At 46.0% G+C, this 19,969-nt stretch overlaps 1 protein-coding gene across 5 annotated transcripts in view; it reads left to right on the top strand.

The window, feature by feature from the left end:
• The window catches only part of LOC119446404 (uncharacterized), a 223,379-nt gene that overhangs the window by 60,375 nt on the left and 143,035 nt on the right, over positions 1–19,969 (top strand). For all 5 annotated transcript variants that reach the window (XM_037710830.2, XM_037710832.2, XM_037710833.2 and 2 more), the window contains exon 2: positions 6,156–6,191. In XM_037710830.2, coding sequence (XP_037566758.1) covers positions 6,156–6,191 — 36 coding nt within the window. The remainder of the gene's footprint in view (positions 1–6,155; positions 6,192–19,969) is intronic.

Consider the following 19,969-nt stretch of genomic DNA (forward strand, 5'->3'; position numbering starts at 1 on the left):
GTCGATATTCATCGACTGAGCCGACTCGCCGTATCAATTTAAAGCTGCTCGTCTGTTTATTTCCCGATGTCGGTGCGACGACCGGCCTTGCGATGCAAGTCCACGCAGGGTATACTCGTACGGGTTTCGTGCGGTTCTTCACGATGACCTTTTAAAGCGACGTTCTGTAGTTCTCGTTGGACTAAAAAGCACCGCTGTGCGCGTACTGTGGAGAGTGTATACATACGGTTTCGTACAACGACCCGTGGAGCGATGCCGCCCGCTATAGAGCAGGCAAAGGTGGAGCGCCACAATGGCGCTAAGCGACCTGTCTTCCCTTCCCGCCCTGCCCTCGCGCGTCAAGACAAGTCCCGTACCGTTGCTCGCGCACGGCTAAGCGGCTCCGTTTAATCGAAAGCGATATAATCGCGCCACGCGCCGTGTCGCTTTCTATTTAAGAAACGGGCCGGGTGAGGACGCTAGTGGACGCGTCGAGGAAGAGGAAGGGAGGGGGTCAGCGACGTAGCAGACGACGGTTCGCGAGGCTTAGCTATAAGGAGCGAGGGTGTGCCTCGTCTCGCGAAGCAGACGATCGCCGTCTGTCTGTCCGTCTGCAGGAAGGGTCACGCATTCAGGGTCGCCATTTTGTGCCCTATCCGTCATGCTCTCGAGCCGGCCGGGGCGGGTGTCAGGAGGTCAGCGTCGCCGAGCTCTTGATTGTTTGTTGCTCGCTGCGTTTGACGAAACTGCGCTTGGCGACCTTAATTCGTAACAGACTTTTGTCTGCTTGCTTCTCTCGTTGTTGCGACCTTTCGTCGGTCGCTGTTTGCGTCTAAACGGTGGGCGTCGCCGTCGAAACGAGGGCACCTGTATAGCTGGCCGAGTAATGAATGCGAGTATGTGCCGCCATCTTTGCACAAACGGATGGTGCTGATGAGAGGGCTAGATATAAAGGCAACTGAAGCAGTGACTAGAAGACGCGCGCCGAGAAGGAATACCGGATCATCGCGCGTATAGCTGTATTACAAAACTGTCTCTCTCCGATCGCCCACTATATACTATGAGCACTGGGTGCGAGTCTCTGAACTGATGACGAGAACTAGCTGAGAGGTTGAGTATTTAACGGGCTCCTTAACTTCAGCATGTTCATATTTTCTAAGAAGGTTTGTATGAGCTGAAAAATTAAAGTAGGAGCTTTTGTCATAGTATTTATCTAGCTTCTGTAGCGCGCGAATCGATGGTGGCGCAGAGATGGGACGCGGGAACATGATGACACAATCAGGTACTCGTGCTATGTCTCTCCCGTCTGCGTCACGCCTTTATGCTGTCTTCTAGGTGGGGTCTTCCTTGAACCCAATTGGAATCGGGGTTATTTTCCAGCGTCAGAAACGTGACAAACAAATATACTAGACGAGACAGCGCTTTGGCTTGTCTTGTCTGTTCCACTGGCCCGTTTCTGCAGAGGAAAATAACCGGAGCCTACTAGCTGAACAGCATATTCATGCAATTTAAATCAGTTTTCGAGTCTGTCGCACTCCAGAAGCTCCAAGCAGATACAAACTTGTGTTTGCATGCGTTGACAACGTTATCATGCGAGCACCTACGAGGTTTATGACGCTTTATACTATACATTTTATTCGTAGCCCATAGTCTAGCGAAAAAAGCTTCATATTCATTCTTCAGTGGTCAAGTGGGAGAGAGAGAGAATTTCGAAGAAAGGCTGAAAATGCTTTCCTGGTGGCTTTTCTAGCGAGATACTCCAGATGTAAGCGACGAATTATGAAATGACACGCACAAAACACACCGCACTCCTATAGGATGTACACTGTCAGACACTATCAGGTACTTACTAAGCTAATAAAAGTATATTGTCACGTTGGACAAATAACAAGGCAGTGCCATGACTGTGAGTCTCGAATTTACCTCTTCATTGGGCGAACTTGTGTTTGAAAAAAATCAAGTGAGACTCAAAGCACAACGATAGCAGTGAGCATAGTCGTCGGTGGTAGAAATCTGATTTGACAGATCAAGTGCGTCGGCTATTATGCACGACCCATCGTACATGCCAGCGTAATCGCTGTTGCTTGCACACTTGCCAGAGTGTACCCCACCGTTCTCTTCGCCCGCGCAACCTTATTAGACACTATTATTTCGCTATAGAATCGGCGACAACATTCGACAAAGTTCTGATGAGCGAAGACGCGTCTTGCCCCGAGCGATAACATTGTAATAGTAGTTACCCGATGAAAAACGGTCACCGAAAAAAAAAACAAAGAACAGTGTACACATGCCAACATTGTAGAAGGCCAGTGCCTCAGGAAGACTACACGCATCTGGTAGCGGCTTTTCAGCAGAGCAAATGCAGTGGCTATTGAGTGTCCATGCTCTTATGAACTTATAACCTCGTGCATTTAATCAACTGGGACGTATCCCATGCTTATAGAATACAGAAAATAAAATCGAAAAGGTTCAAGGAAGCACAGCCTTCTCTAAGATGACAACAGACAGCCTGCAGGCTGCAAAAACTTCAAAAAGAACACGCAGATCCAACGAAGTGTTCAAATACCAACGACGCGAAGACATAGTTGGCGAGGTAGCAGCAGTATCGGATGACATGAATACAGCCTCGACGCCCGTAGCTCTAAGCCTCACGAGGTAGAACGCAATGTAGGCTGCTTGTCGATGGAAGAACGTTGATTAGAGGTGCACGACGCATATCTAACGACGCATATCTAAGTACGACGCATATCTAAATACATTTAAGGCTTCACACTCCTTGTGTCACACTGACACAAACATGCTGGGAGATGGGCCAAGAATGGGCACTTAACCAGTGGCGCCCATGCCTAGTGACCCAAGTTGTCTAACTAGGCTAGACAAGCAGCCAGCACATACCCAATGGCTTAATTTTTTCTATATATATCCACAAATATATCTGGCGAGGAGACGACGACGAATGCCAAACCCCGGAGAAAAACGTGAACTAGCAAATGTTCCCACAATAGTGGCACATCTTTTTTTTGATATCTCTTATAAATCTCTCGGATTGTAGCCTCCATTGTTGTAGCTTCGACCGCTTTGCCCACTTTCCACATTTTGACAATATAGCTGCAGTAATTAGTGTGACGTTTAAAAAAATGCTTTACAAATTGTATAAGGAAGACAGAAGATGCGACGATGTGATTTCCTTAATAATGCTTTTACCACTGAGATATAGATATTACAGTACCTCGATGTATTAATTAGTGAATGAATTATAAGAATTAGACTAAATAACTGATTACCCAAAGGAGCCGATAATTGACCCTAATGCGAGGATTGAACACAATCATCCGAGGATTTTGTAACTTGTTTGAGACATGCAAAAGGCTGACGCTGCTTATTTCTACAGCATTATGACTTCCGGTCAGTTTCACCCAGAAAGCCGAAACTGAACTTCCGAAGAGCGCACCTGTCACGCCCTTAAAAGACGCCCTTGAGTTGCGTGACTTGTTCATACGCTTCACCATCAGGCGAGCACGAAGCTAGGGTACTTAGTAAGCCTGGATCTCGTCTACTTCATAGCTAGAGTTCATCACGATGCATAAATTGCCAACGTCTGCTATAGCACGTCGGAAACCGGTTACGAATTCCTCGTATGACGGGCTTCGACTCTTGCATCTTGATCGATCGTGTGACTTCCTTCGGTGAAAAAGTTAAACTTTTATAATTACTGGTTGAGTTGCTATCACAAGTAGTTCTAAGAAATATGCCTCTGTTGTAAACGCTATGCCGAGGATGTTGCTTAATGATCACATATCCCCCGTTTTTAAGGTATTTCGGATGCATTTTTGTTGTTGTTGAAACATTCGGTATAGCACAATCACGAAGAGTGGTTTAACAGTCTAATAACAGTCTAACGGAACTTCACCTTCCGAATATTCGCTTGAGAAGTCGACAACTGGCTATATTGCTCAGCAGCTTTGGCATTGCTGTGTACACGATTACAGCCATTTGCGGATTACTGGGTTACCAAAACGCACACGTGGATAGACATGTTGGTGGCTGCATCTCGTGACGCAGAAGTTTGTAGCTGACAGTACCTAACTTCTGAATTAGTTTTGAGCCGATGAATAAAATATTTCCACGAAGAGAGAGAGATAGAAAACAAGAGGTGAAAGGCAGACAGGTTAACCAGATTAAGTGTCCAGTTGGCTACTCTGCACAGGGGGATAGAGTAAGGGCAGAAAAGTTGAGAAAAGAAAGATTAAAAAAAAAGTAACGCTCCTGCTCGCACACTATAGTTTGTCCAGTCAGTCCCGTTGCTTAAAAAAACAAAGAAAAAAAAACACGCTAGTGCTTTTAAAGCAGTTCGGGTCGACGTCGGCTGGGACCAGAGTCCAATAATTCTCTCTTCCGTAAAGGGGACGGTTGTCAATCTTGTCAAGCGTGGTGCTGAGGACTCGTCTTTGTGCATCGACAGGACGACAATCGTACAGAATGTGTGCCATCGTCTCTTTGCACTCGCACAATTCGCATTCCGGATTTGTGTCCATTCCGATGAGTAGTAGCTACTCCAAGCCATAGACGACAAAATCAGAGTTACCTCCCGTCGTAGTAAGCCATGGGGAAGGTGGAGCCTTAGATAGGGACCCAGGGAACAAAGCGCCGGTTTGTAAGGTATGCCGAAATCCGTTGGGCCGACGTAAGTTCGCGAGCAAGCGCACGGCGCTTTCCCGCTGCACCTGTTCTTGACATCGGGATAGCAACGCAATCGCCCCTATCACGTGCATATCGAGCGGCTGCATCTCCTTGCTCGTTTCCAGCGATACCGCAGTTAGTTGGAAACCACTGAAAGACGATAAACATGCGCAACATGACTGACTGTACACTAAGTCAAGATTTAATGAATTCTTTAATTAGGAAGCCTCAATACAAAATGCACAAACGACCATACTGCGACTCTGAATTTCTTTCAGAGGAGTGTGCGGCGCCTTCGAATATAGGTAACTTATGTGATTTTGTGAATTTATGAGAACTATGACTAGGCACCATGGAGGAAGGAAACATTTAGGAGGGAGCATTACGTCATGCAGCCAGTCCTTGGCAAGCTAATGCTTCGTGTAGCCAGCAGTGGTGGCCCAACACGTGACCTCTTGCGTCGAAATCACGGAGAATCGAGATTTGCCGAGACGTTTGGTTACACGTAGTTTTATTCGGTGCGCGCTCGGCTGGCAGCTGCTTACATGAAGGAAGCAAAAGATTTTTCCTTGTTTTGTTTTGTTTTTTCCCTTGGTTTTGTTTTTGTTTATTTCAAAAGTTTCGAACGGTTTCGAATGGGTATTGAAAAAAAAAAAATTACCGAGAGTACTAAAACCTACCACGCTCCGTGCTCTGGCGTTTTCATTACGTGTTGGGCCACCACAGTCGGCGACAATCACGTTGCAGTAGGCTGCCGCCTTCTTTTTCCTTCCTCCAGGCTAGACACATTGGTTGACGTCATTATCGTTACTGACTGAAGAAGATAAGGAAGTAACGTGCCTCCTTATTCACAGATCCTCTTAGCTGCTGTTCGACGTGGGAAATAACCTTTTAAATGGTCGAGTGGGCACACGGCCCGTAGTTTTGAGTTCAATTTCAGCGGTTGTTTTCAAGGCGTGGTCCGGATCTCTGTGTTCCCATATGAAACACATCTCGTGTTATTTCCTGCATTCTGCCGAGTCATCTAATGTTGATCTTAATTTTCAGTTTCTGCAAATTTCGTTCGTATATCGCTTGATTCACTTATCCAGGATGTCCCGGTTTGCTTTCCCGGGAAATCTAGGTACCGGAACATTCTTCAGTGTTTTGTTTTGATTTGCCTGTTTAGCCGTCTCTTAATACCCGTTTATCATTACACAGTTTTGGTTGGACACATTAAATAGGGTCTTTCGCAACGCAGAATGCTTTTCGCCTTCAACATTTCACAGACAGCACTTATTTAATCACTTTGTCCTTATACGTATCAAGTACATCTGCTTGTTTTTCTGAGCTTGTTCTTTAAGAGGGTACTTAAAGTAAGAGTACACATCATCACAATTTTCACAATGAACATCGAGAACCGTGCTTGACGTTAATGTGTGTAATTAGTTTCTATCCCTTCTCGTTAAAGCGCTTTATTCGATCACCGCTCATTCCTTTGTTCTCTTCCTTTTCAGATCGTTGTTGAAGAAGTCTACATGGAGTCGTACGAGGTGAGATACAAGTTGGGCTGACTCCAGGATGCTTGTATGCATGAGTGTCGAAACACTGACGCGTGCTTTTGCAGAAGGGGGCATGTAGGAAGTGCTAGAAAGCTTTTTTCCCCTTTTTTTTAGCCTTTAGCGCTAAAAAGACGCAGGGACTGTTTAGAAAGACAGTCGATTCACATAGGTCGCGAAGCTTCGGGCGAAAAGCGGTTCAGAACGAATTGTCACCGACATCAGCAAGGGTGGTTATGGGAGCAGCGATTGAAGCGCCACTATGTTTGGAGGGAACAAGCATTGGGAAAGAAAAAAGCGTTTTATAAATAAAGAGAGACACAGTTAGATTCATTCAACGTAAATAAAGTTCCTAATAAATTTTATATACGGATGGCGAGAAAGAAAGAGACAATTCTGTTTTACGTGATCATTATCAATAAATACATTTTTTCATCGCCCACCGTAAGAGCGCCCACTGATAGCGGCGGGCGTTGAAGCCGCTATCACTTGCAATGCAATGCAGCCCTTGAACTGTGCAGAAAGGCGCGCTCGTAAAGTTAACCTGTTACAATACGCCCCCCACACATGTGTTGTTTTGCTTGCCGACGTTTGTCTGAATTTGGTGACGCGGGTAGTATCATTGTTTCTTAACCTATTCAGTCAAAAGCAGTAAGTGGCGACCACCAGATAATTGTTTAATTTAGTTGTTTTCGTGCGACAGCGCTGCCCGACGGGCTTGACATCCGACGAAAGGACGAGCACTCTACGCCAAAAGCGTTCGAGGCCTCTAAAGAAAGTATGTTCCGTGCAGCGATGCGGTTTCGACACCCGTACGGCTGACCTTTTCCTGCATCGCTTTCCGCACTGAAAGCTCGCAACGGCCATCAAGTCGTATGGCGGGGCATTTGAATATACAGCTGTAGTGGCAGGCCTCCGAAAACAAATTTCGCGCCTTTAAAAACCAAATGACGTCACTTCTGTTTTTACCGGATATGACGTCACATTATTTTTCTTCCGCCGGAAGTGTTCCCTCCTCACATAGATGGCGCTAAGCCCTATGAGCCACGTAGCCATGGCTAGGTGGCGTATGCCACCGCCCGATTTAAAGGGTTCAGCCTCATCCATCCATCCATCCATCCATCCATCCATCCATCCATCCATCCATCCAGCCGATAAACCGCCATGTTTTCAACGTATGGGCTTCTATGGAAGCTTCGCTACCAGGTATATCTACCTTGGACACTCTGTGCGTGTTGTGAGCTGAAGGATAAAATGGAATACCAAACGTGTCCAAACTTGCATTTCTTCAAGCTATAAAAAGGTGTGCGTTGTCGATTGTTAAGCTGTGACGTTCCTCTTAAGATAATTGCTGTACCTTGATCTCGCTGATACTTGGTAGAAGTATAGGAAGGAAAACAAGAATTGTCACGTTTATCGCAAAGTTGTTTTCTCTGCGCTAGTGGTAAGATAAAACGATAGTGCGAGTCACACGCATTCGGATCTGTCCCATCGCCCTAACATTGCCACATATCTGCCTACCTCGATGTATTTTATGATGGGGAAAGGAGAAAAAAAAACGAATATCCAGTCTTGGTTTAGCCACCTCAATATGATAACGTTAACTCGCGCTCACAAAGCAGTGATAAAAAATAATGTCAGATTCCAAAAAAAAAATTGCAGGAGTTTGGTAAAACAAGCGTACAAATTGCTAAGAAAAGTAAACAAGATGCCGTGTAATCTAATATAGGAAAGATAATACAAGCGGCGAGTCAAGATAACACAAATGGCGAGAACACCTTGCATTGTACAGAGTACCCTATTTCCCAAACAGTTCAAGAGGCGTATGAGGTTGCCTAATGCGCAAGCGCACATATGCGAATGATATACAGATGAGATAACACACGCATACATATATATTTTGCATTTTTTATGAATTGCTAATTCCTTCTTTTTTTCGCTTGCATCGTTTCCTCCCGCTTAAATTGTCCTAACCACCCTACTTTAAAACCATTTAGCCGACTGTAGTTGTGCGAATATACAGGGTGTTTGAGCGAACATTGTCAAAAAGTTTTAAAGGTTTCTTGTGGCAGATAGTACATTTCTAGTTCATGAGCTGGTCTGCTCGAAGAGGCGGACATTACTTGCACAAAAAATTGAAATGCATATTCGACTAATTAACAACAATCGACTAATGAAGTTTTTGACTAGTTACCTTATGGCCCATATTGCAATTTACAAATTGGAGCCGTGGAGTTCGCAAGGTGGGTCCACTTAGAAAGAATTCTCAGTATGACACCGGTTTCAAGATATTAATTCCCGAACTTTATCTCGGAATTTCTCTCGGAATTCATCTCGAATTATCTCGGAAATGGTGTAATCCTTAGAATTCGTTTCAAGTGGACCCGCCTTGCGAACTCCACGTCTACAATTTGTAAATTGCAATATGGGCCATAAGGTAACTAGTTAAAAACTTCATTAGTGGATTGTCGTTAATTAGTCGAATGTGCATTTCAATTGTTTGTGCAAGTAATGTCTGCCTCTTCGGGTAGACCAGCTCATGAACTAGAATTGTGCTATCTGCCACAGGAAACCTTTAACAGTGTTCGCTGAAACACCCTGTGTAAATAAATGCATGTAGCTGCTCAGCACGAGGTTGCAGGTTCGGCCCCAATCGCGGTGGCCGCGTTCCAATCTAGGTGGAATGCAAGAACGTCCGTGTACTGTGGTATTGGGTGCACGTTAAAGAACCCCAGCTGGTAAACATTAATCCGGGGTCCCCCATTACGGCATCCCTCATGATCAGCTTAAGTTTTTGGCTCGTGAGCTCCCAAAGTTTAAGATCTAATTTAAAAAAATTAAGTGTACTAATCCGTATACTTGATATGCACACCCTTCTTCAATGTGGCAAACTGTTTGTAGTGGTTATGATCTTGCAAATTTATGCGTGTCCGTCGCTCACCCTAGCTCTTGTCTGTTACGCTGATTGCTCGCTGATTCGTACTGCAGATGTTTTAGTCTTGAACTCATTGTCTTCTGTTCAACTTGTTGCGTAATAGCTACCTATCTATAATCCGCCGTTAATGTGTTGTGTTATGAACCATTTTTTGCGTTTCCTCCAAAGCCATGAGCGATTATTAGTTTCACATGAAATATATATTTGTACATGCGTTTGTTACGCCCTTCTTATTTTTGCATTGTGTGTGGTGTCCCCAATCTCCATAACTGGTTATTTCATAGTTGTTCTCTTGAGTAGTCTCGGTAACAAGACTTACCGTACTGGTATCTTACATTAGGACCCTTAACTGCAGTCACTGGTTATTGGTCTAGCATTCCGTAGAAATGTTTTTATGTTACACAACTGTAAACGAATGAAAGCGAAATACAATTGAAAAGTAAAATTAGACAGTGTTAGTCATGTTGCCATTCAGCTTAAGCAAGGTGTGAAGCACAGTGAGCAACAGAGATTCCAGTGTTAACTAATCTATAAAGTGTAGCGACTTTACTGCAAGAAGTGAAACATGGAGCTCAGGGTTATAACACCGCGGGAAGATTTTACGTCCTTGAGTATAGGCACGGCTACTGTCGCTAGTGGCCCTCACCCAAAGCCTCACATGAAAAGCCAACTAAATTCGCAGCAAAAGTGACATCTGACATTCAGCTGTACGGACACAGACGTCGTGCGTGACATCTGTGGAGTCTCGAACAACTGATGCGGACCCGCCATACATCCTGCTCAGTCATTCGGATTGTTCCACGTATTCCGCGTCCTCATTAGTTTATATTGTTCGTTTCGTAAGCTCGAGTAAAGTCATTGTGAGGCTATAAGACGTCACAAGAACATTGTCACATCGAAATGAAAATGGGGCAGCCTATAGCGCCGAAATTTAGATTTCGCAACTTCAACTGAAAACCCTAAACATATCGCATTACGCGCCCGACTTCATTTTGCCGAACTTAGCTTCTGAAGTTACTCAGCAAGTTTCGTGTGTTCTTCTTTCTTTCTTTCTTTCTTTCTTTCTTTCTTTCTTTCTTTCTTTCTTTCTTTCTTTCTTTCTTTCTTTCTTTCTTTCTTTCTTTCTTTCTTTCTTTCTTTCTTTCTTTCTTTTCATGGCGCGTTCGTTTCCACATTCGAACTGTGGCAGGGATGCTGCAAGACCTTATAATCACGGCGTGACCTGAGCACAGGAAACTGTTCGCCGATGTGAAAAGGTTTCGAAACTTTCTCTACTTCATTGTGACCGGAAATAAGCGCCCCGCGGAGCGCACATTCGCGTGACAACGACGTTATTCTTTTTTCTTCTTCTTTTTTTCAGCCGCATCTTCCCGCTAAGGAAAGAGCAAAGGTACCAGCTGCCGTTCTCCACTATACTATGTCGGGCGGACTTCAAAACGGTTCACGCATGCTCGCAATGCAGCGGCATTAAAGAGTGTCGAAAGTGAAACGCACGCTTACGGCGCTAGGCGGCAGCGCGAGCGGGGGCGGCTCGTAACCTCGAACCCGGGAAATCGGCGCGTGGATCGCGGTTAGACCGGCATGTCATGGATGACTTGTGATTTGAGGAGGCGAACGCACGCACAGACACACAAAGAGAAAGGAAGGGTCGAGGTCGTCAGCGATCATTTTTTTTTCTTTTTTTTGTCGTTGTTGTTGGTGTTGTTCGTCGTTGGCTTCCTGCTCGTCGTCTGCATATGACGGTCTCTCTCTCTCTCTCTTTCCACCGTTTTGCTCTCTATACTCTGGTTCTCTCGTTTTTTTTTCTCTCTCACTCTCTTGGACGAGGGAAGGACGCATTCCGATGGCCTTTGTTAGTTTGTGATTCGCAGCAGCTTGCTCGTGTCGTCTGTGTTTCTTTTCTTCTTGCTGTTTTATTTCGTTTTGGTCGTTTATGTCGTTTTGGTTCATCGGTTCATTGTATCAGCGCCGCTGGCTGCACGCTCGGCCCGCCCTCTTGCGTCGCTGTCGGGTAATGAGCGTGTCGTCCGTTTTGTCGTCTGCTACATTTTTTCTTTTGGTCTTCTGCTGCGCGGTTCGGCGGCGGCGGCAGGCTTCTATTTTTTTTTGCTTCCCACCTGATCGTCTGGCTTCGGCTGCTGGAACTAATTTCAGCCGCTCGATGTCATCCGTGGTGTGAGCGAGAGTTGCCCGCCATCTTCGGGGAGTGAAATGTACTGCGGAAATGCTGTTGTTTCGTCTTCTGTGGTGAAGTGAAGGCAGCGCTCGGTCTCCATGGGACGACGCTGAATGGCAGGTAAGCGGTTAGGTTGCTTCGCCGCACGCTTTCCACGAAACAAAAAAACAACAACAAAAAACTGAGTTTACTTCTGTTTCTCGAAACAACCATAGCCGCTTTTTAAGCGTGAACGCGCCGTTGGGAATACTTCACGCTTTACTATACTAGATGTTCGCTCTCGTTTTCGGGCTCAATTCGTGCAGTTCTGGCGTTTATAGACTGTTTCACAAGGAGAACAAGGAGTCGCCGTGACATGCTTTCAGTATCATACGCAGAATGAGCCGGCAACGAAGGACTAGTGCTTAACGTGTCGTTTCACAAGCAGGCCAAAATAGTAACATCCATTAACATAAAGTTGTAGCGTACAATAGTCGGTAGTTGGTCCTTTACTGCCCGGTGTCTTCATAACGGTTTCGTGATGGCCTATGGTCTATATTCCGTTCAGGCTACGATATGAAAATATGGGCGACGGAACAGAATTAGCACACTGTCCGGTGTTCTCATTGTGAATTTCGTGTGTGAACTGATTAGGGGGACTATCGTGTTCACGTGACTAATTGTTTCTTTGTTGTTTGTGTTCGTTCGTTGGTTCGTTCGTTCGCTCATTAACTCACTTCACTCATAAAATAACACAGGCATAAACAAGGGGGAGAGAAAGGCTGTGGCCCATCTGTTCCGGGGCATCAACTATAAGCCCAGGCACACAGACGCAGTCATGAGATATATACGGTGACCCACTTGTACACTCTACTAAGCCTAGATTCCTAATGTCGCACAAGCGGGGAATGACGATGTCGTGCTAAGGAAGGAAATACCGCAAGTGGCCTCGCATGTATACATTGAGATTTTATTTTAAGAAATAAGTTGGAATTGCCGTCTGTGGTTCACTGGCTCAACGTAGAAATCGAATGGCGAAAATTGCCCCGTCCTCGCCAACCTACTTTACCCGTTTTATCTGGAGCAACTCTACAATAATTCTAGGGTCTGCGTGAACTTACTGCTATTTGAAAATACTTATTATTTATTAGAAGGAATTCATGCTTCTAAGTACCCTGAAAAGGGCAACTTGTTGCGCTTCATGGTCCCACGACACGGTTGCCTTTTGTTTACCGCTACGTGTAACCACTGATGGCATGCTCTTTAGCATTTAATGACTCATTACTTTCCTATCATGATACTGCAAGACAATTCTATTCTAATGGATGAGTGAGCAGTTACATTTGGGCAGAAGAAAGAAGAGCACGAACTGACTAAAAGAAAAAGAAAGAAAATAATACGGATACATGAATAAAAACACTCCTGATTAGTAACATGGGTCGTCTTAGGAAGTCGTCTGATCCTAAGGCTAATTTGGAATAATGAAACCGTCCCCACGCTTAGGAAAGATAAGTGAATGTGTTAATTGTCTTTCTTACTTTTTTTTTTTAGAATTGTACCGATAACCTTACGAGAGAATTGGCGGGAAACTGCTCCGGCCGACTGCGGCCTTTCAGGAGGCCGAGTTTACCTTAAAAATTAATAATATACACGCGCGTCGTTCTATGCGTCATCCGCCAGAATCGCAGAGCGAGACACGCGAACAAGAATGCGTGCACAGCGAGGCGGGACCGGCAAGTCGGCAACACGTGATCCACCCATCGTGCACGATGTCGCTGCGGCCCATCCAGTAGCTCTTTCGACGCAACGCCCTGAAAATGAATCTGCCAGGTGTTACCACTCGCAAGCCTGGTCCGCATCACTGAAGAACTTCCAAAATGAGCTGCGACACCTCCTTGCTGTATTTACAGTGTCCTCACGCTGACGCCGTGTCTCCTGCACAACATAGCATGCGGAGTTCTCCGACACTGCATGAAGTGCCTCAGTCACGAGTTTTACAGTCTGCAGTGAGTCCATGACGCTCCAACGAACTATACTTCAAGTCAAGTGTTTTTATCTCGTTGCTAAGTATGCATACGCTACCAGGACATCGATAACACGGTCGCACCGTTCGTAGGATCAAGCTGACCTCCACTTCCTAATTTGGGACTCTGGAATACATGAACGCTGCTCGACGGCCCTGAAAGGTCTCTGCGCTTTTGCAGCGGGTAGGTTAGAATTCCTGAACTGAGCGCACATGCGTGTGTGTCTGTGTGTCGGCCTCGCGGGCAGCACAAAATAATCGTAAACAGATTTTGCGAATGAGTGACAGTCAAGGAAAGTCACAAAAAAAAAAAAAGAAAATGTGACATCATGGGATAATCGTGCCCTCGTGTCAGGTGAGCTGGAAACATGTCACGAAGCAGCTGCGTACCACGAGTTCTTGTTTTTTCTACAGAATAATGAGATCTCCGCTCCATGGGATGGCCGCAGCTTCGGCCGCAGTGCTTCCTAGATTCAAAAGGGCTTTGTGCCACATGTGCTCCAGACGACTTGCGTATACAATTTCTTGAGCAGGATTTTCTCGCTTTCTCGCTCGCCGACTCCCTCGTTCATCTCTGAAGACCGCTTTCTGAATTTCTTGCGAAACCTGCTTGTATCCATATTCAAGGATAGTTCGCAGTTTAATATAACTGCTGCATTCTGGTAGCGGGAACAGAAACAGGTGCAGTACAACCCGCGTAACATCCATCTGGAACGCGTGAACTGCGTGGTTCACCTAGCTGTTCTTTAGCGGTTTACGTCTTCCATGTTTTTTTTTTTTTTGAGTGGCGACGAACGCGGGCGGTTTTCCTTCGGTCTCATCTCGTGCACTATCGAGATGTGATGCTAGGAACGCTGTTGGCGGTGTTCCTCATGACGCTAGCTATCTAAGGCGCTTTCAGCGCAACGCTAAACTTTGCGATCTATCTATCTATCTATCTATCTATCTATCTATCTATCTATCTATCTATCTATCTATCTATCTATCTATCTATCTATCTATCTATCTATCTATCTATCTATCTATCTATCTATCTATCTATCTATCTATCTATCTATCTATCTATCTATCTATCTATCTATCTATCTATCTATCTATCTATCTATCTATCTATCTATCTATCTATGTACAAAATAGGCATAGTATGACATGAGTGTATAACCAACATAAATGATAGGTCATGACAGGAATGTCTTGACATGCGTGTCATGTAGGTCATAAAACAGCCGCCTACATCTTGGCGCTCTCATGGTCGTTTCGTTAATTGGTAGGCTCTTCGCATAACATCGATTCCTTACAGGGCGTGGGATCTGCCGGCTTTATTTTTTATTTCATGCAGTTCAATTTTATTCCCTTGATCCTTATACTGATCGAGCTGTTGAGCAATTCTGATGTCATATTGCACTTTTATTTTGTCATCTTTGCTCGAAGCTGTAATAGCTTCCACGTTGAGACAGAAGAATGTTTAAAAAAAAAAATATCGGCGAAACTGTCGTGGCATCGTCGCTCCAACTTTGTTGAGCTGGCGTTATTAGTGAAGGTGGTGGTTTCTAAGGGATTGAGGTTAAAAGGTGGGCAACGTCAGCAAAATTGCTTATTGCAGTTTTGCCACGTAGCCATAATAAGAATAATCGCGCAGAAAAATTGCCAGCTGTGAAGGCCTTACTTGGTCATCTTAGAGTGTCTTGAAGAATGCTGTAAGGTAGCCATGACGTGCTGTTCTGTCTTTAACTACCGCTATTTGCTCAATATCGCATCGGACTTGTCGGCGTGTGTATGCGAAGAATGTACGCGCTCGTTCCTCATTTATACATTTGCGTCTAGTGCAGGCAATGTCGAACACATATTTATGTCTACTTGGCTGTCGCTTATCTGTTGTGCACGTGTGCTTGTCTGTGACACATCATTTGTGCATGTCGTTTCCTCCATGTCATTGTTTATGTAAGTCAAGCTGGTGATTCTGGTGAAACAACAGCGCACCGGATACTGCTTTTCCAGACCGGGCACTACACATACACGCATGTTCCAGCCCGCGTGCATAATATGGAGGGCATTGAACAGTTACTGCACTCTAAAGAAAAGAAAAAAAACTTTACACTCGTTGGTCCTATCCTGCCACCAAAAAATAATCGTCATCGGTCTTGCTTGGGACCCCCCCCCCCCCCCCCCCCTCCCGCGCCCCCGTGTTGTCTTGAAGGAATGTAATCTTCCTCAACGATGGGCGGCCGCAATAAGTGGTGAATACAGCGTAAGCACCGCTCCATTCCTAGTATGCGTTGAGCTAAGACAACGCTTTCGTGTATCTAAAGGCGTCAAGCAGGAAATTCCACTATCTATTATTCGTTTTATTAGGCTCAATGACACACACATGCAGCGCTTCGAGCGAGTAATTACACCCTGCTGAAAAAAAAAAAAAAAAAAAAAACAGCAAAGGGAATGGGTGCCTGGCGACTCAAGCAGGCAGGGAACCTTCCACCGCCAAAGAGGACGAGTAGTATTAGCTAAACAAAACCTTTCTAAAAGATATAACAGTGCCCATTGACGAATACTGTCGACTGTCCTTTTCTATGGAACTTTCCACTAGTTTCATTCAAGACCGATCTCAATGTGTGGCCCTTTTTTTTTTTTTTTTTTTGGTGGGGAGAGGGGGGCGTAGGCAGTACTTGCTGAGGCATCGCGGTGCCTGGCTACCTCGTCCGCCACTACAGGTCTGAGTCACCTGCGATACCAACTGATGAAAAAACATAAAGAGAGTTCGATTCAAGTTCAAAAAAAGTTTAAAAAATCATAATGATGAAAACTGGGGTGCTGTTTCTTCTATCGTATAGAGTCAAGAGCTATGAAGATATCGGTATTAAAGAGCTATGATGAAAAGAGATATGCAATCCTTGGACTCCTAAAAAAACTTAAGGTCTTTTTGATATCTGAACCAAAGCTATAGTCGTCCTCAGAAGATGAGGTGCGTTCTACAGGAATAGTGAAAGCGATCAAAAAGAGGTGTGCACGTGAGTGTTGATGTCCTCCGTCTGCACCGCGGTAACGGGGTTTCTTGCTCGTTTCAAAACACTTCCGCTTGACGCTTCTTCAAGCTGGGTGGCAGGTCTCCTTAAACAACTGGAACAAGTCGAGCATCTTCACCATACGCTCTATGCCGATGATATAACCTCGTGGATGGTTCGAGGCTCCGACGGATCCCTCCAAGATCGGCTCCAACATGTGGCCGACACCGTGGCAGACTACACCCGACGGGGTGGCCTCAGTTGCGCCCCCGACAAGTCCAAACTCGTCCTCTTCCGTCCCCCATCAAAGTCTCCGTCCACGGGACACCCGCGCTGAGACTTTACGTTCAGGACGATGGCAGGGCTGGACACACCGTATCTCTACTTTCGCGCCAGACGGCGCACATCGCTATGCTCCACTCCGTTAGAAAGCGACGCTTGTGACTTAAGGAAGGGACATGCTCCGATTAGTAGACGCATGCATTCTTAGCCGCTTCAGTTATCATCTTCCCTTTTACCGGCTAACGCGGGTACCAAAGCCTCCAAAGTCGCACTCGGTTTTCCACCCTATACCTCCCATCAGCGTCTTTTGAAGATCGGGGTCCACGATACCCTCGACGAACTGCTCGAGGCCTAGTGGATCAGCCAGCGCCAACGCCTTCTCCTCACGCCAGCGGGTAGACAGCTCCTCGCCCGCCTGGGCCACCCGCTTTCCCCCGCAAGTCCGGACATGTAAGGGACCTCCGTACCGGCCAGGATCACTAGGGTGCTCGGCTACATGCCGTACCACGTAGCATGCATCCCGAGCGCAAGGTCGGTCTACGGCGGGCCTGGGTGAGATACCTCATTCGCACTTTTGTAGAACTTGAGGAGACAGAGTCCTCTACACGGTCGCGGCTTGTACGGCACAATTGCATACAGTGGTCGTGGTCGACGACACCCACGAGGTCGTGAGCGCTGCCTCTATTCCCTTTGCCCCTTCATCTACCGACTCGTCCGAGATCTTGGTGGTTACCCTCGCCATCAACACTTCTTGAGCCTCCCGGGGGAAACGTATTACATAATCACGTTCATGATTGTATTGCACTTCGTATTACACTGACGGAAGAACTAAATAACGATCAAAGAACAAAAAAGGACGTACAGAGGTCAACACACTTGTTTAGAGCACACTCCTGAGGGCCAAAGCACCTACCAAAGCTTGAGCCGACCACCAGGTCGAGAGAATTCAACAGAAGCTGTAAATTTAGTCACGCAACCTCACATATACAGCCGATCGTGTGCCACATGTCATCTTCAGACATCGCCAGCGTGGTCCCGAGAACGTGGCTAGTGCGTTAAGAAATACAAGATATCACAAGGAGATGACGTGTCTTGATGCGGTGGGCCGGAACAGCGACGTTCACTCGCACCCGTTGAAACTGGCAAGTCCTCGGCTTCGATGAGCGCGATGGACTGAGTGCTTTTTATTTTGCTGTCGCAAGCGCTTCCCATATCTCTCGAGCTGCTTTTGCTGTTCCAATTACTTTGGTATTACCTAGTTGCGGAGAGCATTTGCACTGCTTTCCAGTGCGCAGCCAAAGCGCTAGGTGTTGTCGGAAAGCTGGCGCGTGTATTTGTGCTCCCGTAATCTGTCGTTTAGACAGCGTCTGGTCTCCCCAATATGCACTTTCCCGCAAGTTAGTGGGACGTGGTAAATCACACAGCTAGCGCATTCCACGTACTTGTTCGGTGAAGTCTGCATGTAATGCCATAAAGTAATGCAGGACCGATGGCGGGATGGAGCCTGGCCCATCCAGCACAGCAGCCAAATGCTGTAAGCCCATATAGTTTCATACAATAACTACTAGAGGGAACTCTGGCCTTAGTGTCTATGGGAGCTGGAATCCGGGTGGTTTATCCAGCATAGGACTTATGGGAAGCACATGGTTTGCCTAAACTTCGTCTTTCTGGCTTCAAACGACTACGTGACTTTGCAAACTCGTCGTTTTCAACGCAGTATACTGCGTAATAAACGATTAAATAAACATTATTAAAACTGTCCAATGGCAGGATTCGAACGCATGACCTCTGGGACAGAAGCCCGATACTGAAACCATTCCCAAGCGACGTAAAACGCCCTTGGGAATTTATCGCGGGTAAGCCAGCTCCTTGAGCAGCTTGGCGCGTTTCGATTTGGCCACCTCGACCAGCTGGTCCGTTGTAATTGTTAGCGCTCGTGCGTGTTCGCAGCGTCTTCTGCACTTAGAAAAGCATAAATTGCTCTGAAAGTTACGACAAAGAAAGCATATGAAGCGCAATAAACAAACAAAGTCACAAGAATGAGTGAATCCACGAGCACGAAGATCGGACAAATTCATGTTCTTTCCATCATTCCCATGGTAGCTGAAGGATTGCAGCACCGGAGTTCGTTGTAGTAATTATTGTATGAAACTATGCTCTAGCCATTCGGCACATGATCGCAGGCATGCTTCCCTCGTGCCAAGGTCACACGTAGAAAAGCCTGGTGTGTGCGTCACGTGCCAGTTCTCGTATTTTTCCATCGTGACAGCTTGGTCTTTGAGACGCTGTGTTAGACTGCGAAGCCTTCGGGATCGGCCCACATTAAGACGCTGTGTTAGACTTCGAATCCTTCGGGATTGGGCCACATGAAGAAGTTGTGTTAGACTGTGCAGCCTTCGGGATCGGCCCACATGATGACGCTGTGTTAGACTGTGAAGCCTTCGGGGTCCGCCCACATTAAGACTTGTGTTAGACTGCGAAGCTTTCGAGAACGGCGCACGTTAAGACGTTGCGTTAGACTGCGAAGCCTTCGGGATTGGGCCACATTAAGAAGCTGTGTTAAGGCTGTTTCACATGGTGCGATTTTGCACTGCGATTATCGCAGCTGCGATTTTCGCAGATGCGAAATTCGCAACGGCCATTTCACATGGTGCGATGTCAACAATGCGATTATGCGACGCCCAGGGTTGCTTGCTGCCAGATTTTGTCGCACACGCCGCATAAATTCGTTTAATGTAATGAAAAAGACGTGCGCGTTATAATATAATTGACCTCTCTTTATTAGGATCAAATAATACGTGCGTTTTGTAATTTAAAAACGCTTCAAAGTTTTGTTTGTTTTGGAGTGCGCAACAGCGGTTTGTGAAGTTCAATACGAGGAGAAATGGCGGACGTAAACAGCTGTTCGCAGGTCGTCGTTCAGCGTTGTGTGCTGTCTCGTGTGTGTTTTATGCCTGTGTTGTTCTACCTGCGGTTAAACAAACTACAAGAGGACCTATCAACAAGGCCCTATAGCTGTTGTCATCGCATATGCAGTATTCGGGATTCGGCGGAGTCGTCATGTCAACGCAGAGACCCTCGCGCTACCCGTGATTAACGTCAGCTTCTGAAAAACGGATGTGTGTGTGTATTGCTCGTGATTGCGCATTAGTGGTTCCTGCTCCTAGCAATATTCTTGCACAAAACTTAGCAGCAAGCACCAACCCAAAAGCTCACGTCTGCCCCTGAACAAAGCCGCAAATGATCTGTGTGTAATTACTGAACGTGCAATGGAATTTGTGTTGTGAACGTTTATCTTACGCCAGCCTGGCTCGTCCGTCTCGGCGCCTGTGCTGTAATTATTCATACAAGTGCTCTCTGAATATTTCGAAAAAAGTA

This window comes from Dermacentor silvarum, chromosome 3, assembly GCF_013339745.2.
Source record: "Dermacentor silvarum isolate Dsil-2018 chromosome 3, BIME_Dsil_1.4, whole genome shotgun sequence".
In the NCBI taxonomy this organism is placed as follows: domain Eukaryota; kingdom Metazoa; phylum Arthropoda; class Arachnida; order Ixodida; family Ixodidae; genus Dermacentor; species Dermacentor silvarum.